The 22,701-nt window shown below is 43.2% G+C and overlaps 3 protein-coding genes across 10 annotated transcripts in view; 1 reads left to right on the forward strand and 2 right to left on the reverse strand.

The window, feature by feature from the left end:
• Window positions 1-3,719, reverse strand: part of Ptr (patched domain-containing protein) — a 22,606-nt gene extending 18,887 nt beyond the window's left edge. The window contains exons 1-2 of one of the 2 annotated variants that reach the window (XR_003388949.1): window positions 3,397-3,719; window positions 2,151-2,556 (exon numbers count right to left, since the gene is read on the reverse strand). The gene's annotated coding sequence lies outside the window, so the exon portion shown is untranslated. The remainder of the gene's footprint in view (window positions 1-2,150; window positions 2,557-3,396) is intronic. The other variant, XM_018021789.2, reaches the window with a different exon arrangement.
• A 3,105-nt stretch (window positions 3,720-6,824) lies between these two features.
• Window positions 6,825-10,433, forward strand: LOC108623333 (2-phosphoxylose phosphatase 1). The gene is made up of 4 exons (XM_018021769.2): window positions 6,825-7,817; window positions 8,204-8,371; window positions 8,430-8,995; window positions 9,050-10,433. The coding sequence occupies exons 1-4, from the start codon at window positions 7,727-7,729 to the stop codon at window positions 9,785-9,787; spliced, it is 1,563 nt and encodes a 520-aa protein (XP_017877258.1). The 5' UTR covers window positions 6,825-7,726; the 3' UTR covers window positions 9,788-10,433.
• Window positions 10,434-10,441: 8 nt separating this feature from the next.
• Window positions 10,442-22,541, reverse strand: LOC108623332 (A-kinase anchor protein 9). Of its 7 annotated transcripts, none has more exons than XM_026812153.1 (17): window positions 22,255-22,541; window positions 21,889-22,011; window positions 21,572-21,829; window positions 21,327-21,503; window positions 18,740-21,265; window positions 18,164-18,295; window positions 17,770-18,034; window positions 17,570-17,697; window positions 17,171-17,224; window positions 16,558-16,725; window positions 16,199-16,264; window positions 15,664-15,978; window positions 12,322-15,576; window positions 11,957-12,244; window positions 11,708-11,884; window positions 11,266-11,648; window positions 10,442-11,193 (listed from the first exon to the last, which is right to left on the reverse strand). In XM_026812153.1, exons 1-17 carry the CDS (start codon window positions 22,315-22,317, stop codon window positions 11,073-11,075), a joined length of 8,499 nt encoding a protein of 2,832 aa, XP_026667954.1. In that variant the 5' UTR covers window positions 22,318-22,541; the 3' UTR covers window positions 10,442-11,072. The 7 variants fall into 7 exon arrangements, with proteins under 7 accessions (XP_026667954.1, XP_017877253.1, XP_017877251.1 ...); XM_018021764.2 differs by having other exon boundaries at window positions 16,199-16,261; window positions 17,171-17,227; XM_018021762.2 differs by having other exon boundaries at window positions 17,171-17,227.
• Between the last annotated feature and the right edge of the window lie 160 nt (window positions 22,542-22,701).

Raw genomic sequence — 22,701 nt, forward strand, 5'->3', positions numbered from 1 at the left:
ATAATTATAATTTTTTCTAAAAGTTCATTGCATCAAATATTGAACACAACTTTTTATGTCTTAAACTTTTGGCAGAGATCTTACGGCTCATGCAACCTTAAAGAAAGTTCGCGCGACAGGAAGTTCGGTTACCTTTTTTCTATTTACTATACGCTGTTTATGCGAGTTAATCGGCCGGAGGGGGATGCGAAGCGCGAAATCAATTACCGCTCGCCCGATCGCCGTTCGCTTTGCACCCTTTGCGCGACGGAGCCTCCGATTATCAAGCGATCGAATCTCCCATAAAGAACAATAAGTAAACTGCGCTATGCTACCAGCTGAAACCGCTAACGTGTGTCACGTCGTCGTTGCGTAAACCGTGGCGACGATTACGACAGTTTTCGTGTCTTTTGCAACTAGAATCCAAAAGATAACAGGCTGCAAAATAATCATCTGGGCAATTAGTTCACATTTCCTGCTGTTCAATCATTTGACCAATCTTCTCAGGATTTAGATCTAAACACGTCATAATTATTACAATTGTTTCTCATAGTAATGGCAGTTTGGAGAATTGCCGAGTTCCTTGGAAAGTTCGAATCGTTTAGTATCAATAGGTGGAACAATGAGCGACTGTATACTTTCTAACGATTTTGTTCGTGATTTAAGTACACGATCGAACGAGATTTATGCGCCATTTAGTCGCGCACCTGTTCGAATCGCCTAACGATAAAAGTAGCGATCAATCCGACGCTTATTTTGAAAAACCTACGATTATGTCATTAACGATCCGAGTCAGAGAACAGAAATCCGATATGCTTATAACACTATGAATTGCAGTACTCAGAATGTATAAATCATTTAGAAGAATTCTGAAAATCTTCCCCGACGTTTTTCCTCACCTTATTTGTTTCGTTTTATTAAATATATACAATAGAAGAGAGAACATCGTCCGATGTGATTTCTAGCTAAATTACCGGTGGGAAGGAGAGCAAAGTTTCGCGCAAAAATGAAACTGTTCATAGTTCATTGCGCGCCATTAAACGTTCGCAACGCAACGCACTTTCCTTCAGGGAAAACGAGACTGAGTCGACGATTGGGAATAAAGTAACATCATCCAGGTTTCAAAACGATTTCATCATGCCATTAAATTAAACGACATCATCCAACGATCTTGTTATCAATGGATTTCATGAAAGGACAAATATTCTCAGGTAGAATGTAGATCGGCGTTTGGGACGAGTGGAACGGCACGGGTTTGAGCAAACGCTATAAAAATAGAGCCCTCGTTGATGCGATGATTCGCGAGTTCCCCTCGGACCGAGGTCAACAGTTTGTTACGGGTACCAAAGGGGGTATAAACAGCCGTGTGCGCCGCGGTTGATTGACCCGTCGCCTAGCCGCGACGCACATTCAACATCCAGCTGCATACCTTCGGACGCGTAACAAGAACAATCGACTGCATTAAATCTAATAGCTTGACTTGATGATACCACGGCTCGGTCGCTCATCGTCTATAGGGAAACGGTAGATAGATATCATTTGAAAAATCTTTCAAAGATGACGATTGAACAGTTCTCGGATATCATACCATTTTATATGATAAATCTGTCAGAAAGCGTTTGATCCGTGAGAATATTGTAGACAATTTATGATGGACGAGCGCCTGTAAAATAGATGCATGAAGCAATTTTGTGAAAGTGAGGGATTTCAGAAAATTTAGAGATCACCGGATTACGTCACAGGGAGAGAGAGACGTAAGAGAAATTGGACGCAATAAGGAAGCTTCCTGTTTACATTCGATATCGGGCGAACAGGTTCAATTATCGTGCAGGATACTCCCGGCGGTTTTGTTGTTTAAACGCAACCCGCGTTCTCTGTTAACGGGATCCGAAATGAAATCGCTATCGCGATGATCCAGTTAATTCCTATCCTCTAATTAACGTTTAATCTGATCTCAGAGCGTGCAGATTATATCATAACTTTACAAGAAAGTTCGCACCTTATCACAACGGATCCGAGATCTTTTAATGAAACGTCGGTACGGTAAACCGAGCGATGCAATAGAAACGTATGAAAAAATCGTCTGAGCCCAATAAATGAGCAAAAGAACGTTTCTCTGAGTCTGTTGAAAAAAAAAGAGAGTCGTAAATAATTAAATTCTTATCGCAAACCTTGTTTGTTGTCAGAATCCGTTCGTTGAAAGTTGGACCACGTGCGAGTTTCGCAGAATCTTCGTAGATCACAGATACCGGAACTCGGATAAAGATGAAATATCTTCTGAAGCTCTCGTTTCACCTGCACGTTCTCGGGCACTGTCGTGTCATCGCGGATCAATCGCACGAAGAGGAGTATATAAAAAACGCGATCGTTCGCTCGTTCGTTGCTTCGTCGCGAAACGTTGCTTTCGAACTGATCGTCGCTCGCCGCCGGTCGCTACTACGCGCCTTCGTTCGTACTTTCCTCCAGCCGCAGTCCACTCGCTTCGCCCCACTTCCACCAATTTCCACCGATTCCTTGCGCTTTCCTCGCGAATCATGATCCAGATGCACTCATCAAAGATACGTTCTTGAAATCTTCCTATAAAAATTTCTAAGTAAATTATCTTTCCAATATTCGAATAGATTATTATATAAACTGATTGATCAAAAATAGAACATCTTGATTGATATAATTTATTTAACAGTTTGAATGAACAATGTTTACTGAAACTATCTTTTATTTATCGTATAGGTCACTGAGACTATTTATTCAATGATTTTATGCAATTCTTCTAATTTAGAATATTTGTTGGAACGTTGGATAAACAATAAGCAGAGGTGTCCTAAAATTAATGAACGGGGAGATGTGTGTAACACGCAGCGTCCGTCAGACGGAAGTAATGAATGCTGCTACGCTTATCTAGTTTGATACTTCCTTCCCAGAGCTTTACACAGGAGCGTGGGCAGATCTTGCTATTCACTCGAAATCAAAGCGGTTCAACTTTGTAACTGAGATTAACTCGAAGTGATTAATCGACGTGCTTATCTTATTCCCTCCCCTTCGAAGTTATAGCAGTTTCAGTTACATTAGTCTATTTACAATAAAGAGTGATAAGAATAATCGTACGAAATAATTGTGATTTCTTTCTTCCTGGCGAGCATTAGACTGCGGATTTTATGCATTTATACAGAAATTAAATGTGTAGAAAATTATTTTTGAAGAGTGAAAGAATTTCATTTTTAAACTGGTTTCATAAAAACGCTCAATGTAATAAAAATGAATGGGACAAGAGTTTCCTTTGTAAAATCTATCTGGTGAAAATTCAACGCGCAAAACCGATAGATAGGCCGAGTTACTATTAAAACAGAGATAAGTCACGGCTTACGAGAGACAAAAAGATTAACATGTGTTCCAAGTCCACACTGAGAGATAACTTACTTTTTACTAGGAAGTGAATTCCCTGACCTTTTGCCGCGCGGAAACCGATAAAACTAATGTACACAGCTTCTGCATAGTTCCTAATCCTGTTGACGTCGTCATTACAGTTGACCCCGCAGCCGGCGATAACGAACGTTCGCGTGGCTGAAAACAAGCGTTAAATCTAATTAAAACAAGTTATGTATTAATTTTAAGAGCCGATCAATTCCTCGAACAAGTAATTTAGAGAAAAGTGACATTAAGATTGAATTGACTTATCAGTTTGAGATTAAATTAATTGAAGCATTCGCTGCTGTTGACCTTTTCTAAAACTGAAACATGTTACAATGTTGATTCGCTCTAAAGTAATGATACAAGATTGGATTTCAGGATTCGAGCTTAAATAGCAAGTGCACGTCTATGCGTAGGCGGAGTAGGACTACGAGACCCATGACCTTTCTCCGAGTGGAAAATAGAAACGAGGCATTTTCTTCGCTTCCGGAACCGCGCGACACTGTATGCACGTACAAATTTACGTAACGCGCAGAGTCGAGAGAAATTATGAGCGGAGTCGCATGTTACATGCGATGCGCGACAAACGAACGGTGCACGTGTTTCATTAACGCTCGTTAAAGCTCGTTTCACCGGGTCCGGTCGGCCAAAGAAAGAGGAGAGATTAATTTCTTCCTGATATATACTAACGACTAATCGCCGTTTCAAGTTTAGAATGGACGAACGTTCAAGCGCACACGGAGACTATTAATAATTGTAACGCGAACGCTAATGCAATGAACGTGTGAAACCTTGTCATAATTTCGACGATATTTATTGAATTTTAATAAGAGCTAGTTATTGTTTGGTACAATCATTGACTCAAACAATCCTAATCGTTGACATACATTTCCTGCTTGAAACGTTCTCTGTAATCTGATATGTAAACGACCAACGACCACCGAGTGCACGTACTAAAATTTAGTAGAAACTATCTGGTGACGAAGTTGAGATACAATTTGATATAAACAAATTTCCATCGATTTTTCTAAATCCCAGCATGGGACTTCTCAGAATTTATACCATATCTGAGCCGTCACTTTCGGACAGGTACATAATGTGTTTCTGAGGAAACAGATGATGGAATCGGAGGTGCTATAAACTGTTTCGAGGGCAACAACACAATGCGTGTTCCACAAGAAGGCAGGTGTCGTATCACGGAGAAAGATCTATACCTGGATCAGGTAGCTGGACCGATTCCAGGAAGAGAGGCCACGATTTTTACGAACTGGAAGAATAGGAGGAGCTCTGTCACGGTTTCAACCTCTGCGAGGATAGAAGAAGGCTTTCGGCACGCCGAATCGATAATCGATGCCTCTTTGAAGATACGGACAAACCTTTGTGCGAACTTTACAATACAAATGGGTATCAAAAAGGAATTATGGTGTACGTGTCTCAGACACGAGATTTCTCGCTGGGTGGTTTCTCATTTCTGTCCACGCGTTCCGCTTCAGAGGAAGAGATAATTATTTTAATTGCATTTCAACGAATTACGACGGTTCTCAATTTATTCTGTAATAGAAATGTTAGACGGTTCAACGTCAATTAAAATATTAAAGACGCTTTGGAATCTGATTATACGACGCAAGGATTGACATAGTTATTCGTCGACAATTGCTTTTAATCTCGTCTTGTTCCCGTCCAAGTTTCACTAATTCTGGTAAAAGCGCACGTCCGCTGATTCCAATCTGAATGACGGTTCTAAATAATCGAGCGTCTGACGCAATAATCCACGCTTTGTGTAACTGTGAAACGAAATCCTTCAAGTTCCTACGAAAGAGAATTTACGCGAATGTCGTGCCTTAAAAAAAAAAAACGTAGACTTATTCTGTATCTCGATACATTTCCATAAAATCTGAGCGTTCGATCATAGAATTGATCGAAGTGGCTAAGCGAACTCCTGATTATTTGATCGCCGTTTGGCCGATGAGATTAAATTTCACAATGCTAGACTATGAATCGTGGTGGTTGATCTTGCTGCCTTGGCAAGATCATTGCCACCGCTGATGACGGCGAGATGCGATCTACGATTACGCTTGCTCTGTTGCGGAACGCCCCGCATTTAATTGTATTTAACAGCGCTCTACTTATGCGAACGTGTGTCACTAACCAGCTTTCAGTCTCTCGTTGGATTTGATCTGTAAAACGGTCGGTCAAGGATCACAGTTATTACCCACTCGCATCCTTCGCCATCCCGATTGTTATTAAACCAGATTGTTTAGATCTAACCTAAATTCTTTTCAAATAGAGCAATGATAATGGACGATTATCACATTCTTCGACGCCCTGATCGCAACTATTACTAAATAACCTAAGAAATAATGGTTGGTATATTAAAAAAGGAGTAGGACAATCAGCATTCGCTTTTTCTACGGGTTAGCCACTGACTGGCACCAGTTTTTTACCTGTTGTATCCTAGACCTGAATAAACGTACAATAAACACTGACCCCATCTTATATCCGGCTCATTAATATGCATCTATTGATTACTACCACTGCCTCTTACTTCTCTGTAATGGAATTCATAAAATTCTTACACCGGTGCAACATGCAACGTGTTTTTCAACCGCTTGTTCTTTAGGAATGTTCCAATTTGTTTTGCTCCAGCTGTAAACATTCCGAGCTGTTCGAGGGAAGGAAACGGATGTTGGCGTCACGTAGAAGTCGAAGAGCAAGTATGCGTGCTCTTCAACAGATGAAACGAAATAGCGCGGGCCGGGCGTTACATCTGACCGTAAATATGTTTCGTTTAAGGTTGATGGCTAGATTGTAGTTGATCGTTCGTCTCGGGCTCTCATATCAGGCCAGTTAGCTCGAGTTACTTGCGTAGCTCGTGGAACCGTGTAATCGTGCCCCGTCTACGTCGTCTGCCGGCTGATTTACCAATTCAACGCCCCCGCCTAGACGCTCGGACGGCCGTCAGGAATTACGAGAAAGAAACAATTTTTATTTACTCTGCTGTTGCTAGTAAGTTCTGTCAATATTAATTTTCCATTGCAAGTATGAATACAATATCTAATTTTCATATCTAACAAGATTTCGTATTTCCTCTTGTAACAATTTATCGAAATTAATTTAATAGGATCAATGGAACGCGTCCAGGAAAGAGGATTCAAATGCGCAGAGATCGGAAATAGATAACCGCAACGGCAGCCAAAGTAAAAGAATAAATAGCAAACCGTTTGATCCGTGGCTACACATTTAGTTCTAAAGAAGCGTTGAGTTTCTTTGGTTATCACAAATTATCCATCCGTCGACATTGTTAGAACGTCTCGTTTTGCAACGTGTTCTAAGACTTGCGAACGAGGGTGCAGCAAGTACCTGCCACGGTCGTGGTCGTGGGTTCTCCCGACCGCGGATCGAAATGGATTTAAAAGCATTGGAGGCCAGGCCAATCGTGCCGGCGTGCGATATAGCACGCACGCAAGCGCGCTCCGGTAACCTACTCCTGTCGCAAGGAACCCGACTCACCTGTGCCGTAGTCGAATGCTGAAAAATGTTTCAGTAAGGTCGTTGTTTTGTCCGGTATCAAAGCTCTTCCAAGCATTGAGAAGAGTCGACTAGCATTAGCGTGCGTGAGTGGTGGTGGTGGTGGTGGTGGTGGTTGCTCCGATGAAGCCTTCGACGTTTCGTCTTCCCCTTATTTATACTTTAATTCGATCTTCCGGATTGTAAAGATGTAAATCGCAAGCATGAGAACTGAAGGGTTGACAAGGGACCTGACAGGGAGAAGAGGAGATCCTGCTTGAATCAATAGAAACCGGAGGTTCTTGAGGAGCTTGTCTCGATTATCTTCTTTTCGGTTTTCCAACTTCGAAATCGGATCGTCTAGGACGAAGTAAGAAGTTCGGTGCGACGGAGATTTTCGTGGCGCCTGCGCTCGCTATTAACCTGTCGCGATGGGGATCGAGCACGGATGCATTTCTCGCTGATATCGGCTCTTATCAAGCGTGATAATAAAAGCGAGACTTGAGCAACGTTGATGATGCTCACGTCCGGGCAGGTCAGATAAAGGTTCGACGCTGTTGCCGGTGGCGAATGACCAACAACGTGATTTACAATCGTCGAAGAGATGTCAGAGGGTAGACAGCCGTCGAAAGTATTCTGGTCGAAGAGAGGGCTGGGAAATCAGTTTTCGACGTCGTCCGCGGCGTCTTCGAATTGTCGAGGAACCACCGGGTTGGGATCATGCGGGAGTGAAGAGGAAGGATGCGGCTTGGAGCAGTGTTAAGTCGTGTTTCTGTTCGATATCCGGGTCGTGACGGAAGATTAAACGGGACCTGGGTCCAGAGGCCGCAGGATGTTGGCGGAAATGGTGCGGCTTTCGTACCAACACCGGGCGTTCTACTGCTACGTGATCCTCAGCGTCTGGATATTCCTGCTCGTCGCTGGTAATCGCGCCTCGCCCATGCATCCCTCCCTCTTTATTTCTTCATCTCACCTAAGAATCGTTCAATACTACGTTTTTTTCCTTTTATTTATATTTTATCACGTTGAAAATAACGTGGATAATTATGGATCGAAAGCTTTGATGTACCTACAGATATCAGAGCGTAAGCGCTCGACGGTAAACACACGCGACAATGCGATTAGCCGGCGCATACACGATTTCACGTTATCGGCTTCGTTCGCCCGCTGTAAGCCGCGCACGTAAACACGTTCGAAGAATCCTTTGTCGTTTGATCTCTCTTTCCCTCTCTCTTATGATCGAAATCGTTTCACACGCTTATGTTCTCGTACGGATTCTTCAACCATGTGTTTTATCGCACCTCGACAGGAATGTACAAGTACATCGGCGTGGACGAAAAGAGTTCCATGCAGACGAGAGTCCTGGGGAACGACATACCGATCAGGGAATTTCCCAGAAATCTGAAGGTCGACGTGAAAACTAAAAAGATATTTCGTTTCTGCAATCCTCCGAATGAAATTACAGCCGAAACAGAAGGTATAAAATATTCTTATACATATTTTCAGGTGATTATATTACTTCTGTTTACGATCAGGTAAATTGGATGGGAACTTAACTTTGGGAGGAATTCTGGTGTTCGTGAGGCACGGAGACAGAGGACCACTGGCTCACATCCGTAACATAAGCATAGTGAACTGCGGCGGAGATTTCAATTCCATGCCCGAATTGGAAACTCTCTATCAGAACTACGTGAACTTCCTGCAAAATGTCTCCAGCTACTCGAGGACCGCATGGGCGCAGTTCCTGGGTCCCTTCCACGGTTTCCCGATGCTGCCCAGCAACTCCAAAGACTGCAGGATCGGGCAGCTGACGACGTTAGGCGTCGGCCAGCTGTTGAAGACCGGTACCATACTCAGGAACGCCTATTTCCACAAACTGAACCTAGGCAATGGAACCATATCAAGCAAGGACATCGTCGTGTACAGCACCAGATACAGAAGAACCGTTCAAAGTGCTGTCGCGTTGCTGTACGCTCTGTTAGAGACTGATAGCTTTCAGAACCTGGCGAAGATCACCATGCAGGAGAGCCAGAGTTATGCGTTTTGCAACACTGACTGCGCCTGCCCTGCTGCCGAGAGGTTCTTCAAACAACACCTAAAGGTAACGAGCGCTTGCGTTCTTTGGCACAAGGAAAATTGTGTTCCCTTCTTGCAGGAGATGTCGGATCATTTGAAGTCCCATCCAGCAGTGGGGGAGCTGATACGCCAGGCTGCGAACGTGGTCTTCGAGATGCCTGACCAGGTCCAGACGACTGATCCGAACACTTTGAAGGACGCGTTGTTAACGTACATCTGCCACGGAGCTACCGTGCCCTGTGTGGAATTCGACACTCAGAGATTGTGTGTGAAGACCGAACACGTGACGGGCTTGTTCGCCTACACTGAGTGGGAATCGAAACAAGTGGCGAAGAGCAGCAGTCGCAGGAAGTATGGGTTGCTGAGAGCCTACGGATTGCTTCGAAGCATCGTTTCTTACATGCTACGTATCATGTCCGAAGCGAAACCGAAGATAGTTCTGTACTCCGGGCACGACAAGACGTTGGAATACCTCGCGACTGCTCTCGGGATTTTCTCAGACAGACTGACCATGCCGCATTACGCTTCCCGTTTCGTAATCGAAGTTTATCGAATAAACCCGAAGAACGAGAACCACGTGGCGAGCGACTTCTACTTCCGCGTGGTGATCAACGGCAAGGACTTCACGCAGAAGATTCCCTTCTGCAGGAACGCGAACTTCTACAGCGTCAGCTACATCGAGCAACCGGAAAAGACGCGCAGGGACTCGAAATTGTGCCCGATCGAGACGATCATCAGGCAGTTACACGACGATTACTTTGCGTCGTTCAACGCCACCAACTTTAAGGATGCCTGTACCGCTCACAAACGCGGCTGAATTTTTCCATTGCTCCGTTGTTAATTCGCTTGAACGTGAACAAACGATCGGGATTAAGCGAGGTCTGAAACGTTCCAATCTGCAAAAGAAAGTATTGAAAATTTCTTACGACGAATCCCACCGGGTTCCTTCGCTTTGTTACGGGAATCTGTAAATGATAGTAAAAATTTGCACCGTTTAAATACTACGTCTTCGAGAATAAGAGAAAAGCCTTACCTTCTTAGACTACGTTTCACAAAATCGAATTGTAGCTTTTAGATACATACGTAATTATAAAGCTAGATGATCGCTATATATTTTATCACACGTTTCACTGTAAATATGTAAATATCTTTTTAGCAAACGTTGCGTTCAGTCTTTTCAATGTCGAGGAACTATAGAGAACGAACGCGATTCCCTGCTCCCCACCCGTCTTCGTACGTCGTTAATTAGCATTGTTTCCCTCGTTAACGTAAAATTAGTTATATTTCCAACGGACCAGAATCCCTCGTAACTGAAGTGCTGTTAAAACACACGTATTCTATTTAAAAGGAAATTGCACCGTTTGAAAAAGACTAGCCGTACAGATCAGTATTTATCGAAGGATATATGAGGCAACGATGTTACACTTCTTTTTTGTTAAAATATATAATTACGATGAACCGCACTGCCGACTAATTTTTCATAAAAAGTTGCTCTATCCTTTATTCACAATATAAAAACGTACAGATCATCAATAAATAAATACTAAAACACTTATTGAAATATACAAGGCACAGGTCAGCATCGTAGTCTGCTCGAGGACAATATTTCTATCAGTAACTTTGGTAAAACACGACACGCGAGCATTTCAATATGATCCTTTAGAAACCCTTAAAAGTACTCTTAAAAATAATCGTATTAGACGACAATGTATTGTGCATATAATTTCAACGTCAGTAATTTCTGTGACCGATAGTACTAACGAATAATGGGCAAATACTATTAGAGTATCTGTAGAGAAATTAATAACGGCAGATTAACACAATTGAAATTTATAAGTACAAACATTGTCATCTATAATTGGTGCAGGGATTTAACGCGTGTTCAACAACTGGTATTTCCTATTCTATACTCCTATATACACTCGGTAGAAAAAATAACGGCTGAGGCTCGAAAGATTTTAACAAGAATGAAATGCCCAGTTTCGAACGCTTCCGGTTGTCTCGATAAACGGAAACGGTAATCCCAACGTTAAAATAAAATGAATAGACATGATGTTACCTCACAGTCCACAACCGCATAGAAAACTTAAAGAACCGTAATACTATTCTGGAATAATCTGACGATTCCCAGCCTCTGACATCGCCAAACCCAACGTTTGTTGGATATTCTTCAGCCGCTGGTAATACTGTTGAAGCACGAAACCGTCCAACCCACCGTCCTCGCTAAAAACGATTAACGAATTTCATTCCAAAAATCATATAAAACTATTGCAATACAATTATTCGTTTGCTTACTTGTGGGAACATTTTTCTCGAACTGGTGGTGAATGGTTCACATTCGCTGGTTCTGGAACTGGCAGGAAGGAGTGATCCGCGTTCCAAAGCAAAGTTTTCGCACCCACTCGTTTGCCAGTATTCCATCTCACTATCAACCATTTCATTCTCTGGATACTAACCAGCAGGTGAACCACGGATCTGAATCGTACCCTAGGCGATTTCTTGTTACGTTCGATCACAGCGTAAGCTCGTTCCACTTTGGTTAACTGAGCGAGCACACACATAGTGTTCTCTTCGGATATTTGATAACCACCGATTATAGTTAACAAATAACGTTTCTGGTAAGTTAGAGCCTTCCGTCTGCTGTCTGCTCGAAGGAATTTCCCATAGAAATGTTGTAACTACAAGCAAACGATCGTTGAAATATAAAATGAGAAAAATTAGCAAAGAAGCTAATTACCTTTTCTACATAGTCTGGAGGGATGTTAAGATCCCGGGAGACTTTGTTTCGTTTTATCTGCGATTCGAGTAATTTGATTCGTTGGCTGAGTTGCTCCTTCTCCGACATCACGTTTATTAGCTTCTCTTGAAGTACACTCTTCTCTGTGATATATCTCTCATTGGACTCGCTGAGATCCTGTAAAATCAATCGGCAATTATAATAGAATATATTCAAAACATGGTACAAAGTATATTATAAATTACTTACTTCAATTTTTTGTAAAAATTTTGGTGGCACGTTCTTCTCGTCGGAGTGTCCGCCTCTCATTTGCTTCCATAACTCCTGCTCTTTCTTCGTGCTAGCTTTCAAGTCTTGCTGCAATTCGGCTATTGTATCCTTCAACTTTTTCTCCACCTCTTTGGCGGAAGATAATTTCTTCTGAAGCTCGCTTTCCTTCTCTTTGATAGCTTCCAGAGTCTCAGTTAATTTCATTTCGCGCTCGATAGATTCGGTTAATTCTCTCTTCGATTGTTTCATATCGGCTTCCAGGTCCATCTAAAATTTAATTAAATTAATTAATTAATTAAATAAATATATATATGTTATTAGAAATTTATAGATTATATAATCACCATCACATCTCGTGCATTATTGATTTCCCTTCTCAATGCCTTTAACTCATTATGTTCACTAGTCCTCTGTTCCTGCCTTTTACTCTCCGCGTCAGACATAGTTTTTATTCTCTTTTGCAACCACTCACATTCGTCCTCCCTCAATTTTAGTTCTTCTTTGGTACGCCTGAGATCGGTTTGCATATGATCCTTGAGCTCCTCCGACAAGGTCAAGCTGCTTGACAATTTCTCCTTCTCCTCCATCTCAATTTCGAGCTGCTTCTCCAAACGATTCTTCTCTGTCAGCAATTTCTTCAGCGTGTCCTTCAATTCTGTATTTTCCCTTTCAATCTTTTCAAAGCTTTCCATCAACGAAAGATGCCTATTCCTCTCAGCTTCTAAGAGATCTGTTAACTTCGGTAGCTCATCATACTTCTGCGATTGTGCCACTTGCTCTTTCATTAAGCTTAACTGAATCTGCATGCCTTTGTGCTCCTGTCGTAGAAGCGATAGATCGCTTCTGAGCTTCGTTTCGTTGTCCAGCGACGTTTTCAGTTTGCTCTGAAGAAACTCGATCAGCTCTGAATCCTGCACGTGACCGGAATGCATCGCCCTGTGCTCCCTCTCGATTTGAATCTTCAACGTCCTCACCAGGTTCTTCTCAGACGACAATTCTTCATCCAATTTGGCTAGTTTCTTGGACTCCTCCGTTAAATCTGATTTCAATTGGAAAATACGTCCCTCGTATTCGGCTATCTGACACTTCAGCATACCCCTCTCGATTTCTAGATCGTCTTTAATTTTCTTCAACTCCTCGTTGATCTTATTAGCCTGGCTCAGCTTCATTCTCAGCTCTTGCTCTTGATAGGGTGACTGCTTTTCGATCTTCTCATCCGCGTCAGACTCTATAGCATTCAGAATCTGTCTGTCTAAATCAGCTGACAGATTTAATTCTCTCTGCACCATGTCTTCGATGTCGGTGTCATCCTGCGATCGCTGAGTCGTCAATTTCAAGTCAGACACCTCCTTGCTGAGAGTATCGACCATGCTCCTCAGTTCAGTATTTAGTTTCCTCTCATCCTTCAACTTCTTCCTCAACTCCACCACGTTCCCGGACTCCTTCATCTTATTTTGAATAGTCTCTAAAGCTTTGTGAAGACTCTTGCTGTCGTCGCTCATCTGTCGTATCACTTTGTCCTTCTCCTTCAAATATTCCTGCAAGTGGTGAATTTCTTGGTCCTTTTCATTGGACGGTGAAGACGTATCCGAGAAGCTGCTGCGCCTGGCCATTTCCTCCAATCTTCTAATTATCTGGTCCCTGTTGTTCAAGCCCTCCGTCAATCTCTGAATCTCGTTCTGACACTCCAACAATTCTTGCACGGTCGACTGGTATTTAGTCTTAAACTCGTACAGTTGTTTATTCTCGTTTTCAATCTCGATGTTTCGAGTCTGTATGGTCTCAATGGTGATGTCCTTCTCCAGGATCGCGTCTCTGAAGTTCTGCAACTCCTTCATCTTCTCTTGAAGCAGATTAGCGTATTTCCTCATCTGTTCCTGTTCCTTCTCTTCAGCGTCCTTTTTCAGTCTATTGTTCTCAGATTTCAACTCCATCAGGATCTTCTCGTTCATTTGCATCTTGTCCCTGTGATCCTCGATTTCCTCATTCCTCAATTTTAGAATGTTCTCCACTTCCAGTAGATCTTTCTTTATCTTATTCTCCGAGGCTCGGGATACTTCGTACTGATTCTGATAGAAACACTTGTCCCTGGAAAGAGTATCCACCACTTCTTTGAACTCCGCTTGCAGTTCATTGTACAGTTTATGCAGAGCGTTCAAATCTGCCTCTCTTTTATTTAGAATCGCCGATTTTATCGCCAATTCTTCTTGGATTGTTTGTAATCGGTTCTCTAAGTCTTCTATATCCCTCAAGCCTTCGTCGACAGACGTTTGAGTGCACTTCTTTGAAGTGACGCGTTGAATTTCTGAAGATTTCTCACTCTCCTGCCAAGAGTGAGCGTGATCAGTTTTATCAACTGAGATATTGTTCTCCGACGACGTCTTAAAGTCCAAACCACTGTGCAACGCGTCTTGAATTGCGGACTGTTGATTCGTCTCAGAAATGGTCTGAGAACCGAGATCCAGAAGAGGAACCTGAAGACACATTTTACTGGTATCCGTCAAAGGCATAGCCGATTCTTCCATGTTCTTGCTCGAAGCGAATAACGTGGGAAGCTTGAAGTCAGACATATTCGGTAAATTCTGAGCCATGTTCGATCCTCTAATAGCTTCCACAGTCTCTTCGCATTCCGAGTGAATAGACAAAATATCACTCAAAGTGCGGGCGCTATTCTTAGCCTCCGTTTGCCGCGCTAATTCTCTCAGCTGCGATTCGTCCAAGTTCAACGAGGAGTACAAATCGAGCTGCTTTTCTTTCTTGGACAGCTGCTCCTTCAGATGATCAATCTCCTCATTTTTATCAGCCAACATGCTGTCTATCAATCGTGGTAGCTCCAATTGTGCGTGTTCCTGGATACCCAGCTTCGTCAGGAGAATTTTCTTATCCTCTTCGAGAACTTCGACGTGTTGTTTCAGCTTCTGAATCGTCGTGCCCTCCATCTGCACCACATTTGCTATCTCCGCTTCTTTTTCTTGTAACAACTGGTTCACTCTATCTAACTGATCCCTGGAGTCCTTTAATTCTAACTCCTTTTCGGCGATAGCTCGCTCTAACGACTGGAACTTCGTGTTCGCTTCGTGCAGCTGTATCTCCAAACGCGACGTGGCTTGCCTCTGCGCGAACGGCGCGCTCTGCTTGTGTTGTTCCAGTCTGCCGCGCATCGCCTCGATCTGGAACAGCTGCTCGGAAGCCGTCTGCTGCAGGATTTCTTGCTCAGCTTGCAACTCTTCGTTCTGATTCTTCAACGCAGTGACCTGCAACTCGAGATCTTTGATCCTCTTCAAAGCCACTTCTTCGACTCGCGCGTGTTTCATCATCTTCTCTTTAAATTTAAGCAGCTGATCCAATGGCAACATCGGTGGCGCGGTGGGGTCGTCCGGAGTGGGACACCGCGTGGCTTCTATCTGATCTCTGATAGAGATGTCTTCGCTAGGGTGGCTCAGGCTCAAATTAGAGCTGCACATATGCGTTGATTCCATATCCTTGATTCTCTTATCCAATTGATTCTGCATGTCGCGGAGCTCGGATTTCATCTGCTTCAACGCGGCGGAGTTCACGTTAAACTGTTCCGTGCTTAACTTATGTCTCCTCAGCTCCTCCTTTTAAACAAATCAAATATCCCAATTTAAATATTATACATTAAGTTTATATGTTGAAATACAAACGTATTATTTAAATAAGTTTACCTGTAGATGATTGATGTGTTCACTCAGTTGCTTGGTCTCGCTGCCCATCTTGATAGCGTCCAACTCCTGGACCAACTCATGCTGATTCTTCGTCTGCGCGGCGATCACAGTTTCCAATTGACTAATCTGCATCTTTAAGGACTCCTCCTTTTCAGTCTTGGCTTGCAATTGGTATTCTAAGTCAGTTATGATCTCTCTGAGCACCCAAATCTTGTCGACAGCTGCTTTCAGCTCGCTCTCCGTTTCCGTCTTCTTCGCCTCCGTGTCCGACATTAGAGAGGACATTTCTTTCATCTGCGATTCGAGGATCTCCACCTACACCATCGATTTTTATAGTAAAACGATGTAACAGATTCGACTGATTCAATCTATTCCACTTGCAAGTGTAATTAGTCATTAAAAAGCATCACTAACGTGTAAAGCAGTTTCCAAAGCGATTAGAAATTTGCATGCAGTTTAATTTTAATAAATCATGACGATGTGTCTGTGAAATATCTGAAACATAATTAATACTCATGATCAAATAAGAACTCACTGCTGCTTTGATCTCGGATGCTCGAAACCCGGTGACGTCTGACTCTTCGGGTGATAGTGTAGGCTGCTTTGTGCGACAAACAGAAAAACCAAAACCATAGTGCCGAAAGAACTCGTGTTAATACGATTAGTGATAACGCGTGAAAAGCTGTCTGATTAATCTGTAATTAAGCCAACTGATGATCGGTAAAAATAATTAAAGAAAATCGCGTTTGCCTCCCAAGTTCCTTACGATTTTCCTTGCGAAAAATTCGAGTCTCATTAAATTATATTAATCGAGCCACACCCACAGTTATTGAAAAGCAAATGTTTTGAATTACGTGCCTCCAGGTATCTTCATTAATTAATCGTTTATATTACCTCGGACGTGATTCGCTGGTCACGTTCCTTCTCGCGTTCGCGTTCTTTCAGCTGATCTTGCAGGTGTTGAATCTGTTTCGCGGCCTCATCCCTTTCGGTTTCCCTCTCGCTCGCCTGCTCGTCCAGGAATCTACGCGTCGCTTTCAATTGCTTATCCGCTGCCTCGATCTACGCATATTTATCTTCGTTTAACATCAACGAGACGAGGTCGCGTTAGGAAAAGCGAAACATAAATAAAATATCAAATCGTAAGAGAGTTAAAAATCATTCTTATGAGAAATCAATCGTAAAAGAAATCTTCAGGCAATTGGATGATGCTTTTATGCGAGACAAAATCAAAATGAAAAGTGATCTGAAATAATCGTGAAGATATATTAGCTCTTTCCAATCGTGCGTCACCGGTTTAATATCAGGTGGTTAACAGTACAATACAGGGAACAGTTAATTTGCTTAAATTAGTCACATGCAAGCGAGAGTGTAACGGGGGAGGCGCATGCTTTGATTAATCGTTCTAGAAGTTACTGTTACTGTTGCCGATTCGGATTCGCCGTTACTTACGTAGGAGCTGTATTTGTTTATTTCTTAGAATAAAATTAGTAGTACTATAATTTACCTTTCGCCAGCGAACCCTGTGAATGTATGGGGTAGGAGTAGGTTCTAAAGGCACCTGCTGGCAAGATAACAGAACGCCAATCAATCCTTTTAAAACTGCATCACAGACCCAAATGATTTTACCTGCCGTACTTGTCTTTTTTTACACACCTTCTATCAATTTTCAAAGGGGACATTGAATCTTGATGAAAACGATGCGTGAGTATCGAATCAAAAACAAAAGATCTTGTGCACTGCACGACTAAGCTCGTAGGTACAGAAAACATTAAAATAAATAAACTACAGAACTCGTTTTGAATACGCAATACACCACAACTATTTTCGTAGACAGCATATCGAGTCTATGTAATGGAAATACATGCAAGTCCAGTGCATTCTTCGGATGAAACAGTAATTTTACCTGTTTCTGCAGATCCTCCTTCTCGCGTTTCCCTTCTTCCATCAGTTTATCGCTCTGCCTGCACAGTTCTTCAATCAGCTGCAGCAGATCGCCGCAATCACCGCCTCCATTCGATAAAACGTGTCTCGCTGAAAGAGAAATTAATACCTGAGCAAAAATAATATTCTTAGAACACGGGGAGCTTGGCTCTTCCCTCGTACCTCTCTCCTGCAGCTGCGAAAAGTCTTGCAGCGTGACTTCCGGTCCGGTATCGTAATTCTCCCCGTAGCCTTCGGTAATTGTTTCCTTTTTACTCTCGGCGTTCATCAATTTTCGCTGGAGTTCCAAGATAGTCATCCGCAGCTGGTCGTGGGTCTCCTTCAGCAGCTGTATCTCGATCCTCGCGTTGTTGGTCAGTTTATCGCGCAGCTCCAATAATTCCGCCGGCCAATTCTCTTCGACGTCCGACTCGGCGTTCAGCAGAGCCTGTCGGTTAAATTTAGAGGAACGCGTAAACGATTGACCGAGAATGGACAGCATTTCGTTGTGAATTTCTGCGAGCCTGACGCGTACGTGTATATGTGTGTGTGTGATAGTGAGAGAGACTGAAGCTACCTGGATTTGTTCCTGAAGCGCATTCACTATATCTGATTTAGCTCGCGCGACCTGTTCTTCCAATTGATGATCGTAGGCCGCTCGGAGTCGCGCTAATTCACCTTTTTCCATGTCCCATTCTGTCTGACAATGCTGCATGCACACGGACAACATGTGGTCACACAATATAGCATGTTAGTTACAACTGGGATCCTGACATAACTTTTAGTCTTTACAGGGCAACGTTTCTAGAAATATAGTTTATGACTTCACTTGATTAGCGATCACGTTCTAAACGTATAGAGAAACGAATTTCGAAGGAAACGAAAAGAGTTGAAACACATTAGCTACGCTCTACATCCAAACATACTGACATGCGTTCTCTCTGAAACGTATACTACTGAAATTAAAACATTCCAAATGGTTTATGCGGTTTGTATATAGCAAAGTGAACGAAAGAATTCATTATAACACGTGTGCTCCTGAGAAGAGAGAAGAGGCTGGGCAAGAAAATGATGAAAGTCAACGTATAACACAAAAGTAATATGAAACAAAGTGCACAATAATACACGAACGACTATCTGCGATCCAACTTACCTGACTCACCACATCGCTAAGCACCTCGCGTATTTCTCTCGTTTTGCAGTCGTACACTTCCCTCTCGTACATATTTTTCTGCTCCTCCAACGCCTTCTCGTAGTGCAGCTTCAACTCCTGCACCTCGATTATTTTGTTCTGTAATTCGTGTTGCAAAGCTTTCATATTCATCTCGTATTCCAACTCTTTGCCGTCGAAATTCTGGCCAGGCTGCTTCGACTGTTCGTCTATAGGCGAGGCGATCCTCGAGCTGCGTTCAGACACGTGGAGACAATCGCCACCACCTCCATAATACATTCCCTCGGTTAAGTCAGCGATTTCACTGTCGTTATCGGACATTTTCTTTGACTGCTGACTGAATATTTCTTCAGAGTATTGTTTCTCCATTAGTAGACACTTTTGTTCGAAGTACGTCCGTAGTTCCTCCATCTCCTTCGCGTGTCGCATCTCAAGCTCGTTCTTCAAATCGTTCAATTCAGTCGTACCCTCCTTGACGCCCAACATGAAGGACTGCACTTTCCTCATTTCGGATGCGGTTTCAGCTTTTATCGCACTTATCTGTTCGTCGTGCACACAGATCAATGCCTCGACCTCCTTGCGCAGAGCGTCCTTCTCCGATCTCAACTGATTCACAGATTCCTGCACCGAATTCATGCTCTCCAATTTTTTCTTCAACGTATTATTCTCTTCAGTCTTGCGATCTTTCTCCGTGGCAAGATTCTCGGATAAAACCGTGTAGTGTCTCAACTTTGTTCTCATCTCCTCGTAGTCCTCCAGTTCCTTCAGCAATCTGTCGTTCTCCTCGAGGACGGATGATAATTTCGATTGTAGAGACGATATTCTAGTACTACTATTGAGATCATCGATTTGTTCGTAGGCAATTTTACTAGCATCTATACTTTGCTCGTGCGTCGCGTTTGCAGTATTATTAGTACCGTCTGTTTTGAGCTTCGCTAAGGCACTGCAGAAACTGGACGATGACACCGACATATCCAGCTTGCTGTCGCTTAAACCTAACGTTTGATTCAGTCTCTCTTCCACTTCGGCACACTGGGCCCATGCCGCGGTCAATCCGTTCTTCAACTGGTCGCACTCCTCCTCGGACTTCTTCAATTTTTCCGAGAGCTCAAACATCTTCGTTGTAGATTCCGTAAGCTCTTGCTCCTTTTGTTCGAGGCTCGCCTTCAATTTCTTTATCTCCTGTTGATCCTCCTCCGTCTTCCGCAGCAGATCGTTCACGCTCTGACTACACAGTGAACTACTCTCTTCCGCGTCCTTCTTCAAAGAGTTTAATTCTGATTTGTATTTGTCGCACATGTTCTTCATATCCTTCAGCTGCTTCTCGTAAGATTTCTTGGTGAAATCGGCCTCTTCCAATTCTTCTTTAGACTTGCGTACATCCTCCTCGAGACCCTCGATCCTTTGAACCAGAAGCTTCTCCAGTTCAGCCTTTTCCTCGAGCTTCTGTTTGGCCATCTGATATTGAATCGCCATCTCGTCCATCGTTTGGTAAGTGGTCTCGTTCAGCTCGCTCAACGTGCTCACGTTTATGCCACTGAGCCTCGACAACGATTTCTCGAGATCGAAGATTCTGTTGGTCAGAGTCCTCTCATGGCACTGGCTGTTCTCTATCAATGACTGCGCGGCGGAATATCGCGAGGAGAGGTCGCCGAGCTTGAACTTCAGACTCTCGTTCTCGTCCTTCAACGTAGCAGCGTTCGTCAACGCCTGCTCCAATGACCGCTCGATACTCTCCTTCGATTCTAGGACTGCAGTCGCGGCGAGATACTTCGAGGTGATCTCTTCCAGTTGAATCTTGTGTAATTTAATCTGTTCGCCCAGCATTTCTTTCTCCTTTTGGTGGTCCAGGTCTTGGATGTGTCTCGACTTCTCCGATTGCACCTTCAACTCGTTCAGCTTCGATTTGTACTCGTTTAACTCGGCTTGAGCGGTTTGCTGAGACTCGGAACGGTTCATCAACTCCAGTTTCAGAACCTCCACGGTTTTCTTGTAATGTGCCAATTGCGTTTGAAAGATGGACAATTCTTTCGCGTGTCTGGTTTCCAGATCGGGCAATTCCTTGTTCAAACGATCGGCCAAAGACTTGTTCTCTTCCTTTAATTGTTTCAAACGTTCCTCGTACTTCTCTTGTATGTTCATTACTTCCGTCTCGTGTTTCGCAGACAAATCCTTCAATTCCTGTTGATGGCGCGCGGTATTGGCGTTCGTTTCCGCGGTAAACTTTTTCAATATCTGTTGCATATCTTGTTTATTCTTGTCTACCCGAGTCTCGTACTGTTTCTGTTGCTCCAGCGTCTCGGCGATGTTCTGATTCCTATCAGCAGCGTTAAGACGTATCTGCTCGTTCAGATCGTCGATCTGCAATTTGTAATCGTTCACCTCCGCGTTACGCGTTTCTTTCTCCATTTCTAGTGTCCGTACATGTTCCTGGATTTGAGTTAACTGCCCGTTCAACTTCTGTATCGTCGATCTCTGATCGTTGAGTGTCTCTTCTAAACTATCGATCTAAAACATAACTGTCGCATGAGAATAACGTTCAGTTACCACTGAAATCAAGAATAGTTACCTTTTCTTGTAAACTCTTATTATCTACAGCATTATCGTTACAAGGTATTTCCATAGCATTCAAGGCGTTCAATTGACTAGCAAAATTATCCCTCGCAGACAGGGCGAGCTGCAGCCGCCACGTGAGATCCTCGATCAGGTTATCCCTTTCATTGATCGCTTTCTCAAACTCTTGCAGCTGTTTTCATAGAAATATGATATACGACTGTCTGCACACACACTGTGTCCAGAAACAAACAGACATACCTTTATGTGGTATAAAGATATGACCTCTCTACTGTGTATACTGCTGTTCTGGCTTTGAGAAGAGTTAGGAGAAGGTGCCTCTGCTCTCAAGTGATCGAACTCTGCATTAAGGGCTTCCACAATAGCTTCCTTCCCCTGTAGCAATTCTTCCAACTGAACCACTCTCCCTGCCATGCCTTCCAAGTCTCCATCAGCCTCTCCTTCGCTCATACTGACACTACTCTGTGTTATATCTCTTGAAGAAATACCCTCATGTGCCTGTAATCATAGATAGAGTAGTACTCTTAGCAGGAGAGTAGATATGAAAGTGTTCTTACATAAGATTCCCTGTGCCCAATGGATTTCTCATTGTGGAAGGATTCTTCATCAGATGCCTCATCAGTCTGACTAGGTCCAGCACCTTGAGATTTACCTGCTCTTTCTGCCTTGTACTTTTCCAGCTAAACAAAACCAGGATGCAATGATATTAATTTTCATGAAAATATGTAGAATAAAATAAATCCTTTATTACGAAAGGAAGAGGGATGAAGTGGCAATTTTCTAACGACAGAATTCACATTTTTTTCAAACGTCCTCTACGCCCCCGCGAACGGACTCTCGTCTCGAAGATCGCGCCGTTAGTTCATAATTAATTAGGAGAATGGAAATTAGGAGGTGAGATGATTAACGAATGGAGAACTTACCATTTCTCTGCCCGCTTCCAAACAGCGTCTTCTCCGCTCATCGTCGTCTGTTGCGTTGCTCATTTCATTAAAGATCCGATCAACAATTAGCGTCGATTAGTTGATTGATAATCGGGCGAGCCGCACGACAGTTTGATTGTTCTTGAAGCGTCGATTGAACAGGTTGAACAGTAGCCACGATTGTCATCCACTACATTTCAAATCCATGTGTCCAACCGTCACCAACCGTCGCAGTAGCTTTAAAACATCTGACCGTTGTCGACTTTAGAAATACAGCGTCTGGTGATCGTGCACGGATCTACGAAAATCCAGATCATTCACGAGGGATCCGTTGTGTCGTGTCCGCGACGGGAACGCGAACTACTGGATATGAAACGTAAATTCGCGCCTCTTCGAACTCGGCTTGAGATCTCCCCCTCTCCATCTGTGTCACCCTTCGTCCCCTTC

Source organism: Ceratina calcarata, unplaced genomic scaffold, assembly GCF_001652005.2.
Source record: "Ceratina calcarata isolate Rehan_Ccalc_2016 unplaced genomic scaffold, ASM165200v1 scaffold260.2, whole genome shotgun sequence".
Classification (NCBI taxonomy): Eukaryota; Metazoa; Arthropoda; class Insecta; order Hymenoptera; family Apidae; genus Ceratina; species Ceratina calcarata.